Source organism: Acartia tonsa, chromosome 1 (genome assembly GCF_053477335.1).
Source record: "Acartia tonsa isolate MP-2025a chromosome 1, ASM5347733v1, whole genome shotgun sequence".
In the NCBI taxonomy this organism is placed as follows: domain Eukaryota; kingdom Metazoa; phylum Arthropoda; class Copepoda; order Calanoida; family Acartiidae; genus Acartia; species Acartia tonsa.
This window is the reverse complement of record NC_137260.1, coordinates 44,240,040-44,264,209: the sequence shown is the minus strand read 5'-3', so window position 1 is coordinate 44,264,209 and position 24,170 is coordinate 44,240,040. Positions and strand designations below refer to the sequence as shown.

The 24,170-nt window shown below is 30.7% G+C and overlaps 1 protein-coding gene across 1 annotated transcript in view; it reads right to left on the bottom strand.

Moving 5' to 3' along the window:
- LOC145321122 (uncharacterized) overlaps positions 1 to 24,170 on the bottom strand; it is a 73,130-nt gene that overhangs the window by 15,433 nt on the left and 33,527 nt on the right. The window contains exons 2-4 of the mRNA XM_080162855.1: positions 22,528 to 22,682; positions 12,832 to 12,924; positions 6,530 to 6,648 (exon numbers count right to left, since the gene is read on the bottom strand). Of these exons, the coding sequence (XP_080018981.1) occupies positions 6,530 to 6,648; positions 12,832 to 12,924; positions 22,528 to 22,682 (367 nt within the window). The remainder of the gene's footprint in view (positions 1 to 6,529; positions 6,649 to 12,831; positions 12,925 to 22,527; positions 22,683 to 24,170) is intronic.

The window sequence follows — 24,170 nt, the reverse complement described above, 5'->3', positions numbered from 1 at the left end:
AAATAATGATTTTATAATTCAACAAATATTGCCAAAATATTGTTAAATGACAATAAAAGCAACATTATATAAAATGTTACTTTACAATAAATCATTACAACATTACTTATATTAATCATAAAAAAATATAAAAATCAATGTTCAACAAAACTGTAAATTGTTGCTTTTGCTTGTAGTAGTTTAAATCAGGGCTCGGCAGCCGCACTATTTTTGTGCGATTCGGTTACAAATTTGGCGGGTATGTGAGCGGGGTTCGCCTCACGGATGCCGCGGCTTCTTTATTCTCTATATGGCAGCTGAGAATACTTCTGCAGTGAACGAGATGACGACATGACGGATAGTTTTTTTCTTAATAATTTTCCCGTCGTTTGTACGATAAGGAGCGCGGCTGCTGCAGCCGACAAGCCCTTGTTTATATTGCAGGGCAATTTACAAAATTTGCAACAAAAATACGGTGCGAAAATGATATATATCACTAGCAGAGGATTTGCAAAAATAATTGACTTCCTTCTCATTGTATGCTTACATTTCAGGGAGGGGGGAACATTAGACTGTAAATTACATAGGTACCCAAAGTTTTAAAAACCCAAAATGTCACTGGTTGGTTTTAAAACATTGGGTATTTTTATTGAAAGTGACCTTCAGTGTACAAACTTTCCCCCCAGTAATTTTAATATACATTAGGTATCGTTTTGTTTATTATAATTGGGGGTGAACAAAGATTTAACGTCCGTTGTCCTATCCCTCAAGATCCCTGTTGCATGGAGATTTTATTCGATACAGGAAGAATAAGAATATTAGTTGAACAAGGATAAAAAATGTTCCAAAAACGCAGCATAATATATAAATATTCTATGATATATCTTATTACAAAGATATTTCATGTTTTAATAGTAGCTTTATATATTTATATAATATTAACTTATATATATCTATATATAATGGCTAATGAGAGGAATACAAAATACATTTGGGTATTACATCAGGGGTTGCTCATGGAATTAATCATAAACTAGCGGATATACAAACATACCCTAATTATAAAAAGCTTTGCTCCTGATAAAATTAAAAAGAGAGGAAGGAAAAAGATTAGTGTAGTCAAATTATCTCATAGACAAGGCTTTATTACATGTCATAATGTTTTGCTAATTAAATTTAAATTAGTTCTGGAAAATAATCATCAGTTATCATGAATTTATTATGCTGTTAAATTAATTAATAGTATATAACTTTTATTGAAACCTAAAATAATTAGTGATAACATCTTACAGACCATTGTAGTTGATCTCAAGTTACTAAAATTATAACATCAAGGAGGAGACATTGGACTGTAAATAACACTGGTCCATTGTCTTATCTTTTAAGATCCCTGACCCAACATCCCAATTATTGCAGCAGGTCCTTTATCATATTTTTATCATTACTTCATTATCTTGATTACTTGATTATCCTTGTTACTATTTTCTTATATGTTTGTTATTCTTCATTTTTAATTCGAAACAATTGCATTATCGTCTTAAACTTGGACCATTTCAAAATGTGTTCTTTTTAATCTTATTTTCTCTGAATAATAAAGACAATTTCAAATGTCAACGAAAATGTAGATAACAACTGCTTGACAAAAGAAAACTGCGCATAATGTTAATTTTAAGTGTCTTTTTTCACTATTCTATATTACAGGACAAAATTCTTACTTTCAAATCGAAGCTACTCCAAAAGTATTATATGTCAGTCTGTTTTCCTTTCCACCTTAATTTTTGGGCGAAATAACCTTTCCTAATATAATACAATTTATGCCCAATATCTTTAATATTTCTTTTAAAATAATGAAATAAATTTTTCAATCCTCAATGAATACCATATGTATTACTTTACATAATTGAGTATTATCTAACTTTTGACCGAACAAAACTGGCATATGTTTTATATATCATTGTGTAATAATCATGTTCCAAAAGTTAAACCAACGCAAATGTTGTAGACACAGACTAATTTAGACAAGTAGCCAGGTAGCTTATTGAAATTTTAGAAGGCTTTAGCAATATATGAGTGTTATGTAGAAATTCTCTCGTATAAAGGAAAATTATTCCCCTAAAAAAACTTTGTCGAGAATAGAACCCCCCTTCTTGATTTTGAAATAAAGTTTGTTTTGTTTATTACATTGGGTCAGGCTTTATTGCGTACTTGGAAGCCCCGCATGGTTAGGGCTCCCTGTCACTGCTTGAAAGGCACTTTGTGTGAAACCACTAATTAATATTCTCCCTATTCTCCAACCCTTTCTTTTCTTAGATTATCCAAAAGTATTTGATAAATCCACAAAAAAAAGCTAAAGGATAAATATGCTCTCATTTTTTTCATTACTCTGTTAAAATATAGCTTTAAAATGTTAATCTTAATTCCATAATTTTGCATGAAACAAATTAAAAGTTTTCATGTATTTTAACTGTCGTAAAAATGGGTAAAATAATCTACCTGCCCATATATCTAAGATATTCCATGTGCTAAAACCAACGCAAATGTTGTTAACATTCAGAATTCTAAAATCCATGAACTTGAGAGTTGTGAGTGTCCACACAAATCAACTGAAAAAGGGGGTTTTCTTGGCATAGCAAAGCTGTCCTATAGTTTAGGTTTTTTTTATAGCTTCAAAAGCAAAATTCAAATCAACAAAAAATACAGGATGATTTAAAAAAAAGAATATAATTTAGTAAAAGGATCTCTATCTGTATGTTAGTACCGAAGGATCTCGCTAATCGCTGGCCCGATACGGTTCTCCTTTACAGTGTAGCTTCTCATTGGTCTTTGGGCAGTTTATAAATATTTAGACGAAGCGGTTGTAAAATTGCTATGTTTTTTTAATTATGGTAAAAATGAGGAAACACTTTGCTTGGTACGCCACGCCACCGCGCTCCAATGAGTTTACAGATTCAAATTTCCACCAATTTATTGTTTGTTTTATGCAAATAATTGCTGTTGTTTTTTTTACCTTATACATTTTTTACCACAACATTTTTGGATATAATAGAATCGTTTATAGCTTTAAGTAGTTGTTTTTTTATATGTTTTAATGATTTTGTTTAAATGTAGGCAAACAATTGACTTTTAAGGCAATTACTAAATGCAAAGTAAATTTGTGTTTTGATTAGAACAGATTCCTTGAATCTTTTATTTGAACTAGTTAGACTTTTTCTTGGTGATTCCGGGGAAAAATAGGTACAAGTAGAAAAGTGCATCAATTCTTTTTTAATATGACTTCGAATCTGATTAATATCCTCTGGATTAGAACCAGTTCTCAGCCATACTACAAAATCATGTACATATATCATTGATTTTCAGACAATTTTTCACGAATACTAAAATAAAAATTTAAAATAATTATATATTAATATATTAATTTATTCTAATTATATATTTGGAAATATTACATGTTGTTTTTTCTTTTCCTATCGAAAGCGCAGACACTCTACGTTCGTTTGATTTGTTTATTCAAATATTGAACAAACAAATTTAACATGTATAATCAGTGATCTATAGAAATAAGACAATGGTCGATAAATTGATGTACATTCCAATGGTGTACACAAAATTATATATTCTGTAGATTACAATCAGTGGTAGAAAACATGTGGACATCCAACTCAATGAACCAACCAATCAAAATTCAACAAAACTTCCCATAGTTTTTAAGCAACAAATAAGAAAACGTTATTTTAAAACTTTGTTGAGGACTATTGTAATAAACAGCCCAATGTCCCCTCCTTCCCTGATGTTTCATACAGTTACAAGATAAAGACATGATTTGCTCTTAATTAACTTAGCATAATGATAAATAAAACTACTCAAGCTTTACATAATTAGCACAAACGTAATCTACTTACGTAACATGTAAAACAAGGATGATAACATTCGTAAAAGAGAAGCTTAATAAATTTGACGGTCAAACAAACGAACATTAACAAATGTACAGTAACAACATATTTATTAATCAACATTGGTTATATGTCTGAAACCAATTTATTTTTACTTTGGATGTTGCAACAGATTTTCATGTACTCTGATAACGTGATGCTCGCAGTTGGCTATAATAACAATATCCCCCATCCACCCCCATTATTCCATTTCCCCCTTCTAGATGAACGAACTGACCAATAAATGAGGTCCTCATTTTCAAGCTAAACTAAAAACAAATTTTCCCCTGTCAATATATCCAAGTACATATATCCTATATTCATTTGCCTGAACGAAAAATCAGTATAATCTATCCCAAAATTATATAAATGCAATAGAAATAGATGACTGACGGACTAATATAACTTGGTTGTAGAATTGCTACGCTACATATAATCATTAAGCTAATTTGCATAAGTCTTTGTTTCCTACGGATTTCTCGTGTCTACGGTCTAATAATCAAATTTACTTTGTGTTAATTGTAAACTTTAAGTACAATGCAAATTAATTCAGAGCATTATTGTCGCCTTTTCAGTCTTTTAAGTTTGCACGACTGAAGGTATATGTAAGTAAACCGAAATTGCCACCATAGGGCCTGCTATATGCGACGCTTTTCTATAATTCGTGTCTGTACATCCGCCCGTCTATCCCTAATGGTTAGCTCTGTTTGTTAATTTAGACATGTCCTACTGATTTCAAGTTTTGCATGATTATTCCTGAAACAATTAGATATTATATAGAAAGAGTATAACTCTATATTCGTTCATTTAAATCATGCTGAATTTAAACTTTTTTTTTGTAAAATAAGTCATAAAAATGCAAGTATGTCCCTAAACAGAATCCTTCTTATCAACACAAGTGTATATGTTCGTTTGTTCTACCGTCTAATGTATGTTGTCATCCTTTTTGAATTTAATTTGTATTTACAAATATATTCTTTACCCTCAATGACAAATCTTAAAGCCATAAATAAATCCCTTTTTCCTTTAACAATTCGTCTTTGAAGTTCTCACATTTGTTCAATTGTTTTTGATTTGTTTCAACGCAGAATGAAAAAAAAAGCAACAAAGCATACCACCACCAATACAAAGTGGATTGGCCAATATTTGTGAGCTCTAATTTGCAAAAAAATAGCACTTGAATTTTAATTTGCATAGATCACTGTGAGCTAAATTTTTTTTGTGAATTTAGATTAGTTGTCATGTTAATCTAAGAGGTTAAAAATGTTTTCATAAATTTAAACTTTAATCTAATTTAAATTTTGCATAAAAAAGAGTAAACAGGGCTCGGCAGTCATTTGTCAGCCGCGTATGAGCCTTACTGAAATCGTCATATAATAACTTTATAATTCAACTGGATGTCTAAACCTGTTCCTAAAAAGACAATCCATCTTTTCGGAATTTTTGTCTTTGCACACAATCGGGTTAAATTTGAGGCTTATGCACGGCTGTGGCGCAGCTGCCGAGCCCCGGTAATAAAGAGGAGTTTATAGGAATGTAGTAGAGGACAAGCGTGAAATTTAAAGTGTCAGGTTTAATAAAAACAGGTACATAGAGGTAGACTAAAACTATGCACACGCTTGGACATTATGCCTTCATAGCCAGGGAGGTGGAGCTACATTTTATGTGCAAATTTTTCATTTTTTTGCAGAGATCTTAAGGAATAAGACAATGGACAATGTACACCTCTAACTATGTATAATTAACAAATTTAATCCTTGTGTAGATTAAATCATTGGATAAAAGTTTGGAGATTGCTAGTTTGTTTAACCCAATCAAGATATGAACGTCTGTAAAGAGTTAAGCCAACGAACGAGAGACATGTTTATAAACCTTTGATACCCATTGTAATTTACAGTCCATTGTCCCCTTCCTCACTGATAAAAGGGCAAAGTTAATGGAATATAAGTTGGTCTTTTTTAACCTTTTGGGATATCTAGGGATAAGAAAAGGGATTATGTAGTGAATCCCCAACTATGATGAACAAATTTTCCCCCATTTTGAAATGATAGGTGGAATTGTTTCGACATTTGTAGTTTGTTTTGCACAATCAAGTTTATAAAGAAAAGGTGTGGCTACGAGTCCGCAGCCTTGGTCCTAGAAAATCACCCTGGATTGATTGCAACTTTATAGCAACACATTTATTTGCAAGATTAAAGCTGAAATTTGCGCATATTTCTACTAATTTATTGTCGTCATGGCACTGAGCTGTTAATGTGAGATTGGGAATTTGCCAGGGAAGAAGGGATAATGCACTGTAAATTATACTGATCCCAAAAGTTTTACAAAGAAAATTTTTAGTTCATTGGCTCAAAAACTGTGTTTCTTCATTTAATATATTTAATGGGTTGTACAAACTAGCAGTCCGAATTAAAAATAAAATACTATAGGAATTCTACATCAAGTTAATAAGATTAAGACCCTTTAAATTCGCATATAGCGGTCATTATAATTTTGCTGAATAATATGTTGCTTGAAAACAGTCTTATTTATGTTTATCTATGCAGAAACAATTGAATACCTTGGAATAAATCTATAGTTACTGGCATTTGGTGATTTATAAAAAAGAAATAAGATATTACCTAATTCTCTTTCCATCAAGGACAAGAGTATCTCTGTTCATCCATAATTGTTCCGCCTGTTCTGATGTTGTATATTCTACCAGTCCCCAATTCTGGACCAGGCCATTCTTCATAGCAATCTAAACAAATAAAATAATTATTTTCTCGTGTATTTTCTACCTTCCCCCTATTATGGACCAGTCTATTTCTGTTTTTTTACTTTCTTCCAATTTTAGACCAGTCCATTCTTCATAGCAATTTAAAAAAAGATTATTATCAAGTATTATGGACTAGTCTATTTTTTTTTATATATAAAAAACGTCTTTTTTTAGCAATGATAAATCATGATAATCATATAAATCTACAACCCTACTTTCTCCATAATTACTAGTTACTAAAGGAGGAATTTCAAGAAGTTTGAATCATATCCCATTGTCCGATCCCTTTTTTACTGTCGAAGATCTTAATGTTGTGATCAATTTATTAATGTTGCCACGGTTGTTTAATCATGTTAATAACAAAAGATTATGAAACTGATAAATTGAAATTAATATAATCTTCCTGTCGCTATTAATAACATTTTTGAAGGACGTACTAATGACAACCCTAATTTTTCTTGTCATAAAAATCACATATTAGAAGGAAAAAAAATTATTGAAGGATAAAATTTGGTTTAAATCAACATCACTGCACTTCACTTCCTCTTAGAAGACCTTCATCAGAGAAAATGACAGATATTCAAAGATTTTTGAAGGAATTTAATCTTTACAAAACGTTTTATTAATAGTAGAATTACCGGATATTTTTGTCAACATTATAACCAAAACAAAGCATTAGTTAAAGAATCTATATCTTCCATTCAATAAAAGTAAGTTGAAAGGCTTTTTTTGTCTGAAGCTAAAGATTTCTAAAAATGCTGGTCTTATTTAGTTGTACTTTTAAGAGAAAATTTATAAGTTTCTTGATGTTGAATAAGGCAATTTTACTGATCACTATCGTATCCCCTTTAGACTAAGGGCGAAATAATCATAATTTTTAAAAATCAAGTTTAGGTAATATTTTGAATTTAATATCATGTCAGTATTCCTAAAACTAAATTACAAAGTTAAATTTTACTCAGACATGATTAAAATAGCCGAAAACCTGTCTCTATTCTCAGTAAGCTTTCAAGTGGATAAAACGATTTAAATAAAATCACTCAATCATTCTCCAAAAAAATGTAGCATCAAGGAAGTTTACACATAAAAGGTTTTGTTGTTTACATTATAAGATCTTTTTTTCTGACAACATTCAAGATAAAAATCATTCTAACTGTCTATTCTTTCTTTCTTTATTATAATACTTAAATAGAATAGACATAAAAATCTTTATTTAAAGACTTTTTGTATACAATACTAAACTACAACAATGAAAAGCAAAATTAATACAATAATCCCGCGGAAAGTGATCGGATTCGAACCCATACTGGAAAGAATCTTCTGCAAGTAGGTGGCTTAATAGTGTAATCTTTTTTTCCGCCTAGATAAATAATCAGCTATGGCCGCAGTTTAACAAAATTCATCTAATCCATCAATCAAATAATCTACAGCAGAATTTTGACTTTTTTTTACCAAACCCAGCCGCCTCTAAAATGGGAGGCCTAAATGCAGAGTGCATTATAATCATAGATATTTTTTTTATAAAATAAAATTGAGAATAAATAAACTTTATTTGACATTTAGATTGATAAAAGTAGGGTGTGGTTGTATTCTTTGATATCCAAAAATTAAAACAAGAATCCAAGATGAATAAAAGTAGCTGATTCTAAAATGATAATCTAATCACTAAAAAAGCAATAATATTTTTTTATATGCTTTTATAATGCGGAAAAAGGGATGTCTTGCTATTATATCTAAATAAATGTTTGGCCATTAAGCCACTCCTATAGATATTAATATTATTTGTGTATTGTGAGGCTACCTTACAATTTATGTATGATAGTCCGATGGCCAATAATATGCAGCTTTTGTGAATGATATGTTTAGGGTACTAACACTTACAAGTTAAAGGAAATCCAATGATATAAAGAAGTAACGTTTGGTTTGTTTATCATTTAAGATCTCGCTGACCAATGAATCAATGTAGTTCTCCATTTTAGGCAAGCATCAAATAGGTCCTGGGATGGTTTAAGACTATTTACTTTTAAATTTAAGTCTTGGGATAATTAGGTTATTTGAATATTATCGTAAATAATAAATTGCAATGTATATTATACATTGTATAAAGCTCGCAATAATGTATAAATAATCATGGAGGGGGGGGGGGAGTATTGAGCTGTTTATTACACCAGTCCCCAAAGTTTTACAATAACGTTTTCTTATTCGATGACCTAGCAACTTTGGGGACTTTTATTGAATTTTAATTGGTGGTTAATTTAGTTAGGTATCAAAACGTTTCAATAAATCATTGAAATATACAGAGGGGGTAACTTGGTGTATCATCATTGGGGATATACATTAAATTATCAGTCATTGTCTTATCCCTTTAAATCTCTGACAAATAATATAAAAACAAATTGGGTATAGTCCCTTTCGTAACATCGCACCTTATGGGGCGATTCTTCGTATTTTTAACAGTAGCTTTTCTCCTATTTCTAGCCCCTGCGGGGGGCACTAACCCTGCGGGGCCAATTACCTAACCCTGTGGGGCAATCACCTAACCTAAAATAACCTTTAAAAAGCCATTTTAAAAATACGACGAATCGCCCCTTATGGGGCGATGTTACGAAAGGGACTATTCCCAACAAATTTTGTCCATTTTGCTTGAAGTCATAATCAGAAAATTACTGTGAATGCTAAATTTGAAATGTCAGCAAAAATTCACAGAAATATTTTCTATCTCTTTATCTGCCATTTACTTGCAGGGATCTAAAGGGATAAGACAAGGCTGATAAATTCGTGCACATCCTAAATGATGATACACAAACTAACCCCTTCAGTTGATTACAATTAGTTGTTGAAACATTCGCACACTCAACTTAATGAACCAACCAATCAAAAATCAATAAAAAGTACCCAAAGTTGTAGAGCCAAGAAATATGAAAATGTTATTTTAAAACTTTGAGGACTTGGAAATAAATGTTCCCTTCCTCCCTGATTTACTTGGCTATTACCGTCCTATAAAAGGAAACATTTGCATTGCAAAATTATCTTTTTATTGCTTTTGATAGCTTATTTTACAATTACAAGTTTTAATTCAAATTCTTTTCATATCATTTCATTTTCATTGGATAGTATGTTTGTTAATTTAGGCCTCTAGAGCGGCTTCTCAGGCTAAGCTGTATTTAAAGTGAGACTTTTTAATTTCCTTTTATTTAGAATTTATGTTCATATATAAAACTTAGAGAAGAATGTTTTAATCTATATTATATATGATGAAAAAATTAAAGCAAAATAAAGATACCTGAGGCTATGGGTGAAGCCATTTTCGGAACAAAGAAAAAATTGTAAAAATGTCAATCGAGAAAGGAATTTTGTTGTTGAAATTAATTACACAAATATTTATTGTACAGCCCAGATAATTATCCAAAGTAATTTTAGTTTAGTACTTTTATATTAGTACTAAAGGGCTTCTATAGGCCTCTTGGGGCACCTTACTTAAAGAAAGGGGGATATTTAACCACCTACTTTCAATTTTAGTTTTATCAAGGAAAAAAACTTAGTTTAGTAAGGAATCTTTTAAAGGCAATTTCTTTCGAGATGGAGTAGCCTCCCCCAAAATAGATATAGGACCTAAAAGAAGCTTCAGTGTAAAGCAGAACCAGGTTTACCAAGCAATTACCAAGACACACAGACAGACATATAGATATCCTGATAACAAATAATATTGTCAATCAAAATATTTGTATTACTTGTTGTGGTTCTAGGACAAACGCAGGAGTCCCAAACGCAGGAGTGTTAAAATATTAATTTAATTAAGTATTTCTGTACAGATTAGGTTATTTAAGATACGAATGTACAAATAAGCCCCCCTCAGGGGTTAGGCATTAAAAAAACTTAAAAGGAGGTCTAAAATACGTTAGGTTAGGTTAGGTTAAGTGTCCACTCCTGCGTTTGTCCACTCCTGCATTTGGGACTCCTGCGTTTGTCATAGGACCCTTGTTGTAAAACTACTACTACAGTCGTTTAACATAAAAGTTGCAGATTTTTTACCCTAAACCCCATTTGAAAATTTCCCACTCTCATTTTAAATGTCCTTTCAGGGGTTCTATTTTTTTCATTTATTTATCTTCTTTCTTTTTTTTTTGGGGGGGGGGGGGGTTGAAGTATGATGTGAGCCCATTTTTTTTTCTTTCGCAACCTACTTTTCCAGAACTGCTTTGTCGATAGAAATAATGTGACCAGGCAAATCAGGATTAAAATTGCCAACTCTGGGATACAGGGATAGGAACATGGAATGTAAATAATTATATCTGATAATTGATATTTCAGAGCTACAAAATGCTTCAAAAAGGTAAATAAAAAAGTGGAAAATTTATATAAAAGATGGGTAATTTTGTTCAGTTTTGGTAATGATTGACATAGCTTTCAATGAACTATCCCCGCATCCCTGGTATAAAGCAGATTCGCACAGATATTCAAACAATTTAATTGCAATGTGATTTTCTAGCAGATATCGCACAGCTTGGCTAATTTAGAGGCGTGAAACAAATCCTCACTTTTAGGTCAATTCGTTAGCCACACTCACACACACGCACACACACACACACACACACACACATAAAACAAGGATAAATATATCTTATAAAGTGCAACTTTCACAAAATGTATAATAACTCCATATGATTTTTATCATAAGATAGATCAGGGCTACATGATAAGGTATAATGGATATTTTGGATATTATGACAGGGGAAAATTGACATCAATTTAGGTTGCCAACATGGACATTACTTATTGGTCAGCTCTTTCAGCCAGTATTATAGGAGGGGATTGGGTAAGTGGGTGGATGTGGAGGAATCATGATTTTAGCCAAAAACGAGCTCACTTTTTTAGAGACTACTAAAATCTGGTGTAACATCCAAGTGATAATATATCCATCAAAAAGCTTTAAGAGATTGGAAAAGAGAAAGGCAATTCTTCCTAATATTTTGTTTTTAGGTGGGAGGGTGGTTACGTTTAGACACCCCGTACACCCTCTTTCTGAACTCTAATGTTGCATGTAAGATGTATAAAAAGCAAAGTATAGAAAAGCCATTCTCTAAAATACATACTCTAACACACAAACTGCTGTGCAAGTATTTCAAAGAGACTTTTTTGCGCAAAAAAAAACGTTTAAAAATGCAAGCAAATTAGGAATCGGATTTCGTTTTACTCACACACACAAATTAAAAGCATACCATCATAGAATACTAATTAGAATATACTCTGGAACCTGGGGCTTGCAGAAAATGGGGTGTATCCAGCTCCCTAGATTAATGGGGGTGGATACATAACCCTAGGTGTTTACTCCCAAAAACATCTATATACAAGGGTCTTCTACAACCCCCTAGAACAATCAAGGGGGGGGGGGGATGGTTAAATTTTAAAAAGTCACTCACCCCTCAAAAATCATTGACTTTGCCGTTAAAAATGTCTCAATGGACACAAAAACACTTACAGATAGCTATTAAGAATACATAATTGTCTAAAAGCATTTTACAATAAATGTATATGATTTATAATAATTGGCCCAATGTTACAACAAGCTAGAGTATACAATTATATTTTGAACAGGCTAGATTTAGCAAGCATAAGCTACCTGACCTGTCATCTATATACATTTATATTAAACACACACCAAAATATCACACAGCATTAAATTGAAATGAACCCAAATGCATTTGGACAGATTCAACATTTTTTCTAATTTTCATCTTCCCCAAGAAAAAAAATTAAGCAAATGCAAGCAAATTTAAATTTGTTGTGCAAGGGGGAAAATATTCTAAAAATCACAAATGTTAAAATTTAAAAAAAAGTCGTAGAATGGAAATGGGTTTTAGGGAAAAAACATTACAAGTAAAACCTTTTCAGCAGAAGCTTTTTAAAATATTAAATTTTATATTTAGCTACAATAATGGATATTTAAGTGGATATTTTGAGAGATTCTTGCATACCATGATATAATGTTTCTTTCAGCTGGCTAATATATACCCCCATTAGCCCTGCCCCTTATGACTTTACCCCCATCCACTACCCTGACCATGGAGAACCGTATTAACCAATATCTTCGGACTATATTAGTAACCTTAATTGACAACAAAACTGTCACAATATCTACGAATTCGAAATCAATAGGTACATTACCTGTGAGTAAGGTGGTGATACAAATGTTGAGAATAATTTTCTAAATTGACTCATATCTTTGTAGCCCGGCGGTAGCTCGTCCACATATAATACCTAAAAATAAAAAAAAATCATAAGCATAAAAGAACAAAATATTAGGCTAGTCTTACTCTTAGGTTCATAGTTTTTAATCTTTTTCCAATATTGCTATGAATCCATTTCATATCCGCTGATTTATTAAAACTGTTTCGTGCAATAATGAAAAATCATGTATCAAATCGTATTATAGAAAATTTTCCATGTATAATAAAAATAATTAATCCATGTTTTGTTAGTCCGAGCCCTAGGCCCCTCAAGGCCGGTTAAACGGGAATTTCTCTTAAATTTATTTACTATCCGCGGTAAACTGTCTATAACTAATTATCAATTTATTATTGTATTTAAATGTTCGTAAAAATAAGGGTTATTTAAGTTCACTTTCAAAGAAAAAAAATTTTTGACCTAAAATTCGCAAAATTCTTATGAAAAATTAATCACAGAACAGCTGCTAGATAGATTGGAAATAAATATAAGTTTTTCTTGAAGGATGATTAATTATTCCATTCATGTACAACACCTTCTTCATCCCAATTTTCACCAAGTTTTACGGAATGGTTTTATGTAATTTTAGTTTTTGCTTTAGGTCTTGGGATGGTTTTATACCAACTTTTCTTTCCATCGTTTCTCCTTTCCCTTCGAATACAGAGCCCCTAGAGGCTAAAACCAGCTGCTAGAGTTTTTAAAAATCACTCATAAAAAATATCTAATCCTTTAAATTTTTATTCTATGTCCAAAGTGTCAATCAAGAAATGAGTAAAATATTTTGAGCAAACATGAAAAAATCATCTTTCAAACTTTTCAAAAGTTATGAGCTGCAAAAAATTATTTAAAACTTGCAAATTTTAAGCTTGATTTATTCTTGTCATATTTATTCATTTTTACTAGTAATTTTCATTCCAGTATGACTTCAAAACAGATTAATATCTGTTGGATTAGAACTGGTTACCAGCCATATTGAAAAATCATGTATAGCATCGTATTACAGATAATTTTCAACGAATATTAAAATAAAAAACATAACACCAATACCATTTTTATTTACCCGCGGTTTCGGTCCCTGACAAAACTGGTTTTAATCTTAAAATTATTTATCTTAATTACTGGGATGCTAATATTGATTCAAAAAATAAAGCTTTAATAAAACAAGATTAAAGAAGCATAAGAAATTTTCTTTTTTTATGTGCTATAATTTATAAAGTGTAATAATAAAATGTATGCATAAAATCTTAATGAAAATGCAATGAGGCTAAGTGAAACGGAAGGAAAGCTATGAAATTAAATTTGTGATTGCGTTCAATCAGTTTACAGCTAGTATGTAGTCAACACACAAGAACAATTATTTGAATAGTAGCGCAGATATTTTAACAGATTTTTACCCTTTATAACGTTAGTTGTCATATATGATAGAAAATATGAAGTCACCTATTTATACATTGACATTATGACCAAAGTTAAACATCAAGTAAAACTTTCTTTGCCGTATACCTTTACCGATTTTACTTTAAACCATCCGAAATATAAGCGAGTAGAAGGGGTTGTTGGGGGTATCAAGATTCAACAACCACCTTAAAATTAAAATTGGGAATAGCTGTCTCCCCCATAAGAAATGCCAAAACTCTGTACATGTAACTAATCGGAATCTATTTCTTTCAGATAAACATTATATCCGCTAATTCTTTAGCTGTTCTCTAATCATATATGCAATGCATGTATGTGTTTGTATGTACGTGCATACAGACAAATAAAAACGTGAATTATACAGTAGCTACGCCACAGCAACAAGGACAGGAATTTAGAACTTTGAATAAATTCCGCTGACCACGCCAGATTCTAATTCCTAACACACAAACACACAAAAAAACTGCTTGCAATGTAAAGATTGACAAAAAAATACTTTTCTATTATACAAAGTGAACGATGCCTTTCCGTCTGTCTAACTGAAACTTAAGATATTGGTAACCATTTAAACGATATTTTACTTCCCTAATTAATCGACACTAAATCTTATTATATAAAGCAGCATGGGTTTTGTCTGAATGTAAAGATCTTGCTGGTCCGAATGATTCATATTTTTTAGAGATTCTTATGAAATATAAAGGGGTGGATTTAGGCTTTTTTCCTGGCATCCATTGGAGAGTAAATGGACAAAGCAACCATTTTTGGTAAGCAATAATGAGGAATTATGCGATTTTAGACATTTGGAAATAAAACATTTATAATTTGAAATGCATATTTTCTGTGAAAATAATCATACAAGCATTAAATTTTTTTTCTAAACTTGATGATTTATAAATAAAAAATAAACAAGTTTATCCTTTTATCCGTGCATGTAACGAACATAAATACACACAAGCCAATAATGTTCATACTATCAGAGATACAGGGATATGGAAATTGAAGATAACAATTTTTTTAATTCAAGTAAATAAATATAATGATTATAGAATTAGCAAAGAGGTTGATTTCCTTCAAAGTGTCCATATAGCACAACCGCCCCCTAACTTAAAATTAATGTTGGTTTAGTTTTTTATTCAATAACCCAAGAAAAACTCTTATTATTTTAAATCTATTTTAAAAAAAGGGTGAAGGAGGTTTCCTATGCTCTACTAGGCACTTTAAGGTAAATCGCAATAAAGAGAAAGAACCAGTGAATTTAAGATTAAGAAAAGTTTTTTACCTCCATTAGCCTTTCACTTTATCCCTGAATTTTAAACACAAAATTGTCCACGCTAAATCTGTCCTAATGAATTTTGATATTCTTTACACTTGAATGAATGCTTTTATGTCAAATTAGGGTTTTTTTTCATTTATTTTCATTAATTTTATTCAAATTGAATTAAAATGTATAAATGGTCAAAATAACTTCAACATAAAATATAACGGTTAGCAATATGTTTTAAACCCATTCAAAAATGTATAAGTTTTAGATCTAAATAATTGTACATATTGATTAAAATAATCAAAAAATTTTAAATAATTAAAAAATTATATAATACGTTATGGGAAGAGAAATTTTATTTAAATCTTTAAAATTATTTGCTCCCTTTAGTGGGGTTTGTCATCATTGTCACATGTAAAAAATACTAGTCATGTGGTATTTCTTTATGACAAAAAGTTAAATAGATGACATTATGACTTTGTACTTTGTATTTACATTACATTTAAAAGGGCGTATGGTATTGGTTAGTTCTATCACAGAAAAATTTAGAGTGATAATCAGGTTTCTTATTCTAAAATGAGTTACTTCTTGCGCCGGCAATATAGCCTAAAGCCTGCCTGGTACAGGGGTCACCGAGATCTTTTTGGTAGAGATAGACTGACAGACTCACAGACACATAGATATCCTGTCATTATTCTCTTAAATTATTTTTCAGTATGGCTTCGAAACCAATTAATATCCTCTGGATTAGAACCGGTTCTCAGCCATACTGCAAAAGCTTGTAAAGCATGGTACAGACAATTTTCCACGAATATTAATCAAATAACAAAACTGGTTTTGATCTTATATTTTTTATTTCAAAGTCCGCGGAAAGCAAGCTGTACAAATATAATGCGATAAATAACTATTCAATTTTAAATTAGAATTTAAAATACATCCATTTTGTTGTATATTATCTTAATGTTCGTTGACAGAACTAAATACATGACAACTATTATATTTATGTCTAGTAATCCTGATTTTATCATTTAAACAAATGAGACAACATGATAAAAAGACTCAATATATGTGTATATGTATGTATAAAAGAATGTTAAAGAAGGAAGTAACTTATTTAAAGAATATATAAAATCCAAATAATCCAAACTTTTCTACATTTTATGCGTGTAGGACAGGTGCGTGATTTTTTGTGTAAATTCAGAAGGAATGAAATTTTACAAGGGCGATTTGATGAGCGTTGTAATTAAATAATTCGATTTATATAGCAGGCAGTAATATGAAGAAGTTATCTCGCAACTATTTTCTTTTATCAGTTTAAATTGAGGTGAACTTCTTTATATAAAAACCACATTAATGTTTAATCGCATGAACAATAAGAAAAGTACAGGTTAACTTTATAGATGTATGAATCCTAGAAAATACACTCTTTGATACTTCTATGATTCTAGATGTTTGTTATGTGTAAAATAGCTAAAATGCTCTTTTCTATTAACTCTATGGCTATGTAGAGGTTTTATTTGTAGAAAGTAAAATAAATTCTCTTTTGTAATAACTCTCTGATCTTTTCGGTGAAAAGTTACTTTTTTGTTTTAACTCAATTATCAATATGTTTTTTTTATTATGCAAGCCTTTAAGATACTTTTATTCCACTCTTTTCTATTTCCTCTAAGATTATTTAGATGTTTGTATTGTGCAAAGTTGCTAAATGCTTCTCTGATAAGGAAATGGGAAGTAGGAAGGAATTTCTCTGCGCTTGGGTGCACCCACAATTTCAGTAATTTGAAATACGAGAACATTTGCCCTAATCAAGCTGGGATGATCATGTAAATTACACTTCTTAAATCTAAGACCTTAATGACACTTCATTAAAAACCATATAATTATTAAAAATGTAGAACAAGGAACTGTAAATTACACGGGTACCCAAAGTTTCATAACCACGTTCTATTTGTTGGTGGCTGAAAAACTTTGGGTACATTTATTGAATTTTGATTGGTTGCTTAACAGCTATTGTGTCCAAACTTTTCAAACAAGAATTTAAAAATAGAGAAGGGTTAGTTTTATTTATCATCATTGAGAATGTAAATCAATTTATCGTCCATTGTCTTAACCATGAAAAAAAATTATAGCCAATTATAATAATAGTAAGGTTATAATATCCTTTTCATCCACCCAACTGAAATATAATACATAAGAAATACTCTTTTAACCTAAGTCGGCATAAATTCTTTAATTTCAATTTAGCTTTCCTTCCTACTTAGGATTTTGATTAAATACTTTTAAAGACTTCAGTTTAAAATAATATTGTCATTATATTATAAAATTGCAACAATTCAGTTGAAATACCATTAAGAAAATAATAAAATAAATTTTCTATTTTTTTTCTATTTTTAATTTTCACCTGTTGATCAAACCCAAAGCTCGAAAATTAAAGCTATATTTCACCTATACATTACTTGATTAAAATTTTACCGTCGTTTATAGCATATTTATATATTGCAATGCTAAAGCTTTCATGTGAAGTTTTAATTTATTTATTATACTTTTATCTTTTAATAAACGATGAATTGATATACATATGACTAATACTTTTGTAAACAAAGATTATATGTGGAAAACTTAGAACACTGCTTCTTTAAATAATCCATCATAAATAATATAATCTTTGCTTATATAAAAATAGGCGAATTAGCGGGTTTGATTGGACATCTTTTGTATTGTTATCAAAATAAAGATCTAAATAGGATTGCATCACAAGAATGAAACTATTGGTTACACCTCACTTATTATCTATTACATACATTACAACAAGAATAATTTTATCCGAAGTTGCACTTTGCTTCAGTTCTAGATAGATCTTTTCAGGGATATAAAGGGATAAGACAATGCCCGTCAAATTAATAAACATCCCCAATGATTTTACACAAAATAGTATATATATATAGTTTAAAATAAGTGGATGAAATGTTTTGACACCCAACTTAATAAACTATCCACCAAAATTCAATAAAAGTCCCAGAAGTTTTTGAGCCAATGAATATGAAAATGATATTAAATCTTTGGGGACTAGTGTATGAACTGCTCATTGTCCCTTCTCTCCCTGGATTCTATACGTACTTTTTTTAAGCACACTAGAGCTAAGGCGAAGCCACTGCAAGTAAATAGTAAAAAAATGTAAAACTTTTAAAATTTATAAAATCTTGATTAGTTGGTTGAAACTATCCTTGTCAAAATTTTTCAATAGTTTTAATCTCCAGAAGGGGTAGTTTTGTTAATATCATTGGGGATTTTCATTTACATTAATTTATCTTCCATTGTCTTGTCCCTGAAAATACATGACTTAACAAATGCAAAAAAAGAAATAATAAATGAATGTAAATGATTTGGAGCGAGGAGAAAAATCTTATTGTTTGCTGAGCTAAAAGTTTGGACAAAAATCTCGAATTACACGTGAAAAGAAATTCATTAAAAAGTGGAGATTGTCCCAATATTTCAAAGCTAATGATCACAAGTCAGGGGGGGATTTTTCGGGTAATTTCCCTCGCTGTGCAAGTGGACCGCTAAATCCCCCATCCTGCTTCATTAGAATTGCAAGGTTTTCATCCAGTTTTGGCAGATTCTATTATAAAAGATATAAGAAAGCTTCCTACTGCTACTATGTTAGGTGCGCGATATAAATACCTAATGTATTGTCCAAAACAAGCGCAACTTATTACCGTGCACAGTTAGGACTTTTAGACAAAGGTAGTACAATTAAAGATTTAGTTGTCTGAAGGGCGTTTGACTGCATGCACAGAATTAATTGGCTAACCCTTTTTCCTACTGGACTTCTTTCCCATGTCATATTTTCCACAATATTTTGGGAGAAATTAGAGTTCTACGTTAGACTTACATACACTAACAAATAAAGAATAGAAATCCTGTTTTTTAAAGACACATTTGCATAGACACATAAAATGAAAATTAACATAGTATACGCATATTCATAGACTAAAAAGTTAAATTTTTCTTAATTAATGCATTTTACGGAGAAATAAAAAAAGAGATATTTAAAACACCTTATAATGTTTATTAATAAAGCTTATTATGAATAAATATTTTTTAAAGGAAAGTTTAGAAAAAAAAACAAGGATGACAACATCCATAAAAGAAAAGCTATGAAACGGTAGGACCAACGAACAATTATATCACTTGAAAAAGATAAAAATCAATATGTTTTAAGAAGACGCACGGAAATTCTGGTAACAATAATAGAGTGGCTACCCTTCCTAAATCATACCTTAACTATTATAAGAATCATCATGTAAAGTTTGAAATCGATAGGACAATTCTAACTTGTCTAAATTAACGAAAAGGGCTATCCGCTACGTACGGACGGACGGACCGACCCTAATTATAGAAAAATCTTCACTGTTTAAAAAGAGGCAAACTTTGAGACAAGGGGGTGGGGAGAGAGAGAAAATGAAAAATGTAAAGATTGTTCCCTTCATCTACAGATACACCCATTAATTTTGGCAGGCAGAGCAGCAGCAGCAATCCTGCTGGACATAACTCATACTCCAAGTTCCTGGCATATTTCTCGGACATTAGTTAGTTAGTTCTTCCAGGGTGATAGGGATAGTTCAATGAAAGATAAATTTGTCTTTCGCTCATTTAATGTAATATCTTTCTTTAAATTTCAAAAATATTTACACAAGGATTTTGGGGTAATAATAATTTATCTTTTAGTTCCCTATCCCTGTATCCCTGAAAACTATATTACATTGTCCATTCCCTCCCCCTCTTTTATTCACTTGCTTAATCTTTAAGGTAACATGGAATAGAAAATTCAAAATAGAGCATCATAATATCTTTATATAAAAGTATATCTAAGACAGGATATCTGTCTGTCTATTTGTAACTGACGAGCCGAGCAGTTTCTTATCCAGGGAATCTGTATAACTATTATCGGCAAGGGTTTCCAAGAAAAATTGTTATTTCCAAGAAAAATTGTTATAAAAAACCACCAAAAAAAGAATCTAGAAATATTTGATTCAAATGATACCAGGAATAGACTTATAAATCAAAGGTATAATCATAGAGCAGCTGCGCTTCTAAAAATTGGGGTAAGACTAGCTGTGGAGTGATATGGCATGCGAAAAATATTTCAATTCATAGACTAAAAGTACATACATGTTAATACTAGGCCAAGAACCTTTTAACCCAAGCGATTTACAAAGTTTGGACACATTTTTGTATATGGTTATTAATAATAAACTTATTATTACTTGGACCTAACATCAGATTATCATGTACTTTAATAAAGTGAAACTTGTAGCTGGCTAAAATAACAATCCCCCCATCCACTCCCCTCCTCCACCACAATGATATCCATGATAGCAACCTAAATTGACGAAAATCCCCTTGCATAATATCCACGTTTTTTCTATATCCATTTCTATAATAAATACATAAAACAACTGATAAGTCTTCTTCGAATTAGCCCACAAGAATTTGTTCTTAATCTCAATAAAAGGAGGGAGTAAGATTAAAATCTTTAGATTAGATAGTTTTAAACAGACATAAGTTATATAATTGAACATAAACTTATTTTTTTAACAACAATTCAAAGACACCTTTCTTAATAAATTACTTAGTTTAAAATTTTAAAGGGATATGATGATTCGATATTCTAAAAGTTCAGAAAACGGACATCCCTAAATTGCAGAAAAAATTCTAATGTTGAATCAAAACAAAAGACTCACATATCAGACATTATATTTAGACATACAGACACAAACAAACACCCACACACACACACCCACACCTATGCACACAAGACTAATTAACCATTGTAATGAATCTGTCCCAACTAATTTATCCGCGAGAAATCTAGAAAAAATGAAGTAAATCAACATCCAAAACTAGCAAAGCAATAATTAAATAAACGGGCAAAATATTATCCTTTGTCATATAAATATTTAATACCCCCAAAAAATGTGACATTCCTAATGAATTACAGACAGATCAACCGACCAAGCGAGTTAAAAAGAAGATGCTTATTAGTGGAAAAATCAAAAGTATATCTCTTATAACAGAAGAAAAAATCTTTTTTTATTACTAAAGATGGACGGTCAGACAATGTGAATTACAGTGTAGCTTAACTAATAAATAAAAGGTAAGAAAAACAAATGTGACAAATAAAAAATTAAATTTGCATGACCTTTAATTCTTTGGAAAACTGCATTTAGTGGTTGCTCTTCACATAAATCACGGATTTAATTTTCCTTTTTAGTAGTAGTAAAGATACTCTATAAGTTTTTGTGTGTGTTTGTCTCTAACATTTCATCCTATTCCTCTTTCTCTTAATTTTTGTGTATTTCTTTTATAACTCTCCTTTTCTCTTTCTTCCTTCTCTAACACTAAATGATTGGGCGCATTAATGGATATATAGAATTTAGGTTGCTAACATGGACATCACTTATCGATCAGTTCGTTCTTCCAGTAGGAAGGGACGGGATTGGGTAAATGGGGTGAGGTAGAGAGGATCGTTTTTTTAACCAGCTACAAGTTTTACTCTATTGGAGTACATGATAATATAGGAGGAGGGTAGGTGATGGGATCATACACCTACAAAAACAGTTTAAATAATCTTCATTGAAATATTGACACAAGACAAGAGAAGCTAGGGGCTTAGCCTCAAGCGTGATCAATGAAAAATGATAAAAAAGTAAAATTTTATTTATAAATATTCTCAGTAGGTACTTTTGGTTTTAAACATCATCTGTAAGGGAAATTTTGATGTCATCAAAAATTTTTTTCTTCAAAATTTGTATATAATGCAAATAACTAATTATAAAAAAGTTGATTCTATTTGGAATGAATAAATATTTTAATCTATTTTCTCCAAAGCGTGACGGACGGACAGACATAATGATGTATAGAGCAGCTTTGCTACTACTAATAAAATAAGGACTTACTTTGCTTTGAAGAAGTTTCTGAGTGTATTTTCCCGGTTTCAACCATTCACAGTGGATACTATGGCCTCTGAGGTCTGTATCATGGAGGACATGGCGAGCCTGCAGACCTCCGCACTCGTCCTTGAACTCTGCCAGTCCATATCCCTTGCACAAACCTGCAAATTTAATAAAATTAATTAGATTGATAGGTGATTTTTTAACAAAAACAATGTTAAAATTTTCAATTGCACTGGAAAAATGGAAGAAAATTTTCCTATACATGTCACCTGCAGGAGCCAGAAATTTTTTGTATTTATTTATTAATCGTAATGTCATCAAATAAATTTAATAAAAATATTAAAGAATTCCTAATAACATCTTAAAATGACTATGTAATATTTTATTGTTTAATTTATTTAAACAAATTATTTGAAAAGAAAAATAGCCTAACCATTTAGTTTTAGTGTGCATTCAGTTCAGCACATGTATCATATTATAAAACATCAAAACAATTTATAACACTGATCTTTCAACTTTGCTCTCGCCAGTTTAGAGCTCCTCTTAGACATTTGCTATTGTGTCTTTTTGCAACTATGTCCAGTAAAACTGTTGACATTCGATCTAAATAGAATTTTAAAGTATTTTGTCGACTATATGGCTATAAAAAGCTGCTATTTCTATAATAACTTTTTTTGTCAACATTTAAATATTCTAAATGGCTTTAATAAAAAGTACTGATGGCTGGCAAAAGATTGACATATCGATAGTTTAATGATAGCAAAACGTACTTATTTTGTCACAATTCCGACTAAATTTGTTTTACAGATGTGGTGATATGCGGATGTGAAGACGCACCATAGTGGTTGTAGGTGGTCTAACAAAAAATATTTAAATAAAATAACCACACTTCAATGAATAAAATGCAACAAAAACAAGGTTGATAATATCCATATCGGTATAGCTTAAACAATCTATAAGGAATACACGCATAAAGTAAATTTATAACAAGTCAAGTAATTCCATAAAGTATTTTTTTCCATCAAAGTTAGCTCTTTTAGATTCTCAAGGATCTATCAGTAATGGGAAAATAGCATAAAACCACTTGGACATCTATATGAAGCTTCCTGAAAAACAAGTTATCCGTCATGTTAGAGATCATTTGTTTCATTCAAATAAAAAAAGGGATCATGTTACTTGTAGATGCAGCGCTGCACTTACAAGTAACATGTTTAACTTTGCTGCACCTACAAGTAACATGTTAAAGGGAGATATAAAAAAGGAGATAGGCAGACAATGTTAGTTATATTTTTATTGAAAATAATCTTTTTAGTAATTTCTAAAGAACTTCAAAACCCCAAACAACTTCCTTCATCTAAAACCAAATTAAACCAGAACCTTCTTACAAAGTTATTTGGATGAATACAAGTGGAGGGATCGCTATAATGATAATGCATTTTACAATTTGTGCAACCAGATTGCTATTCAATATCATGTGTAATATTGCTGCACCTACAAGTAACACGTATGAGTTTGCTGCATCTACAAGTAACATGTGATAAGCGCTGCATCTACAAGTAACATGATCCAAAAAAAGAATTTTCTTAGTAAAGAGAAAAGCTACTCTGAAAATATAAATTTTTTTACGTTTCTTTAAATTGAAATTT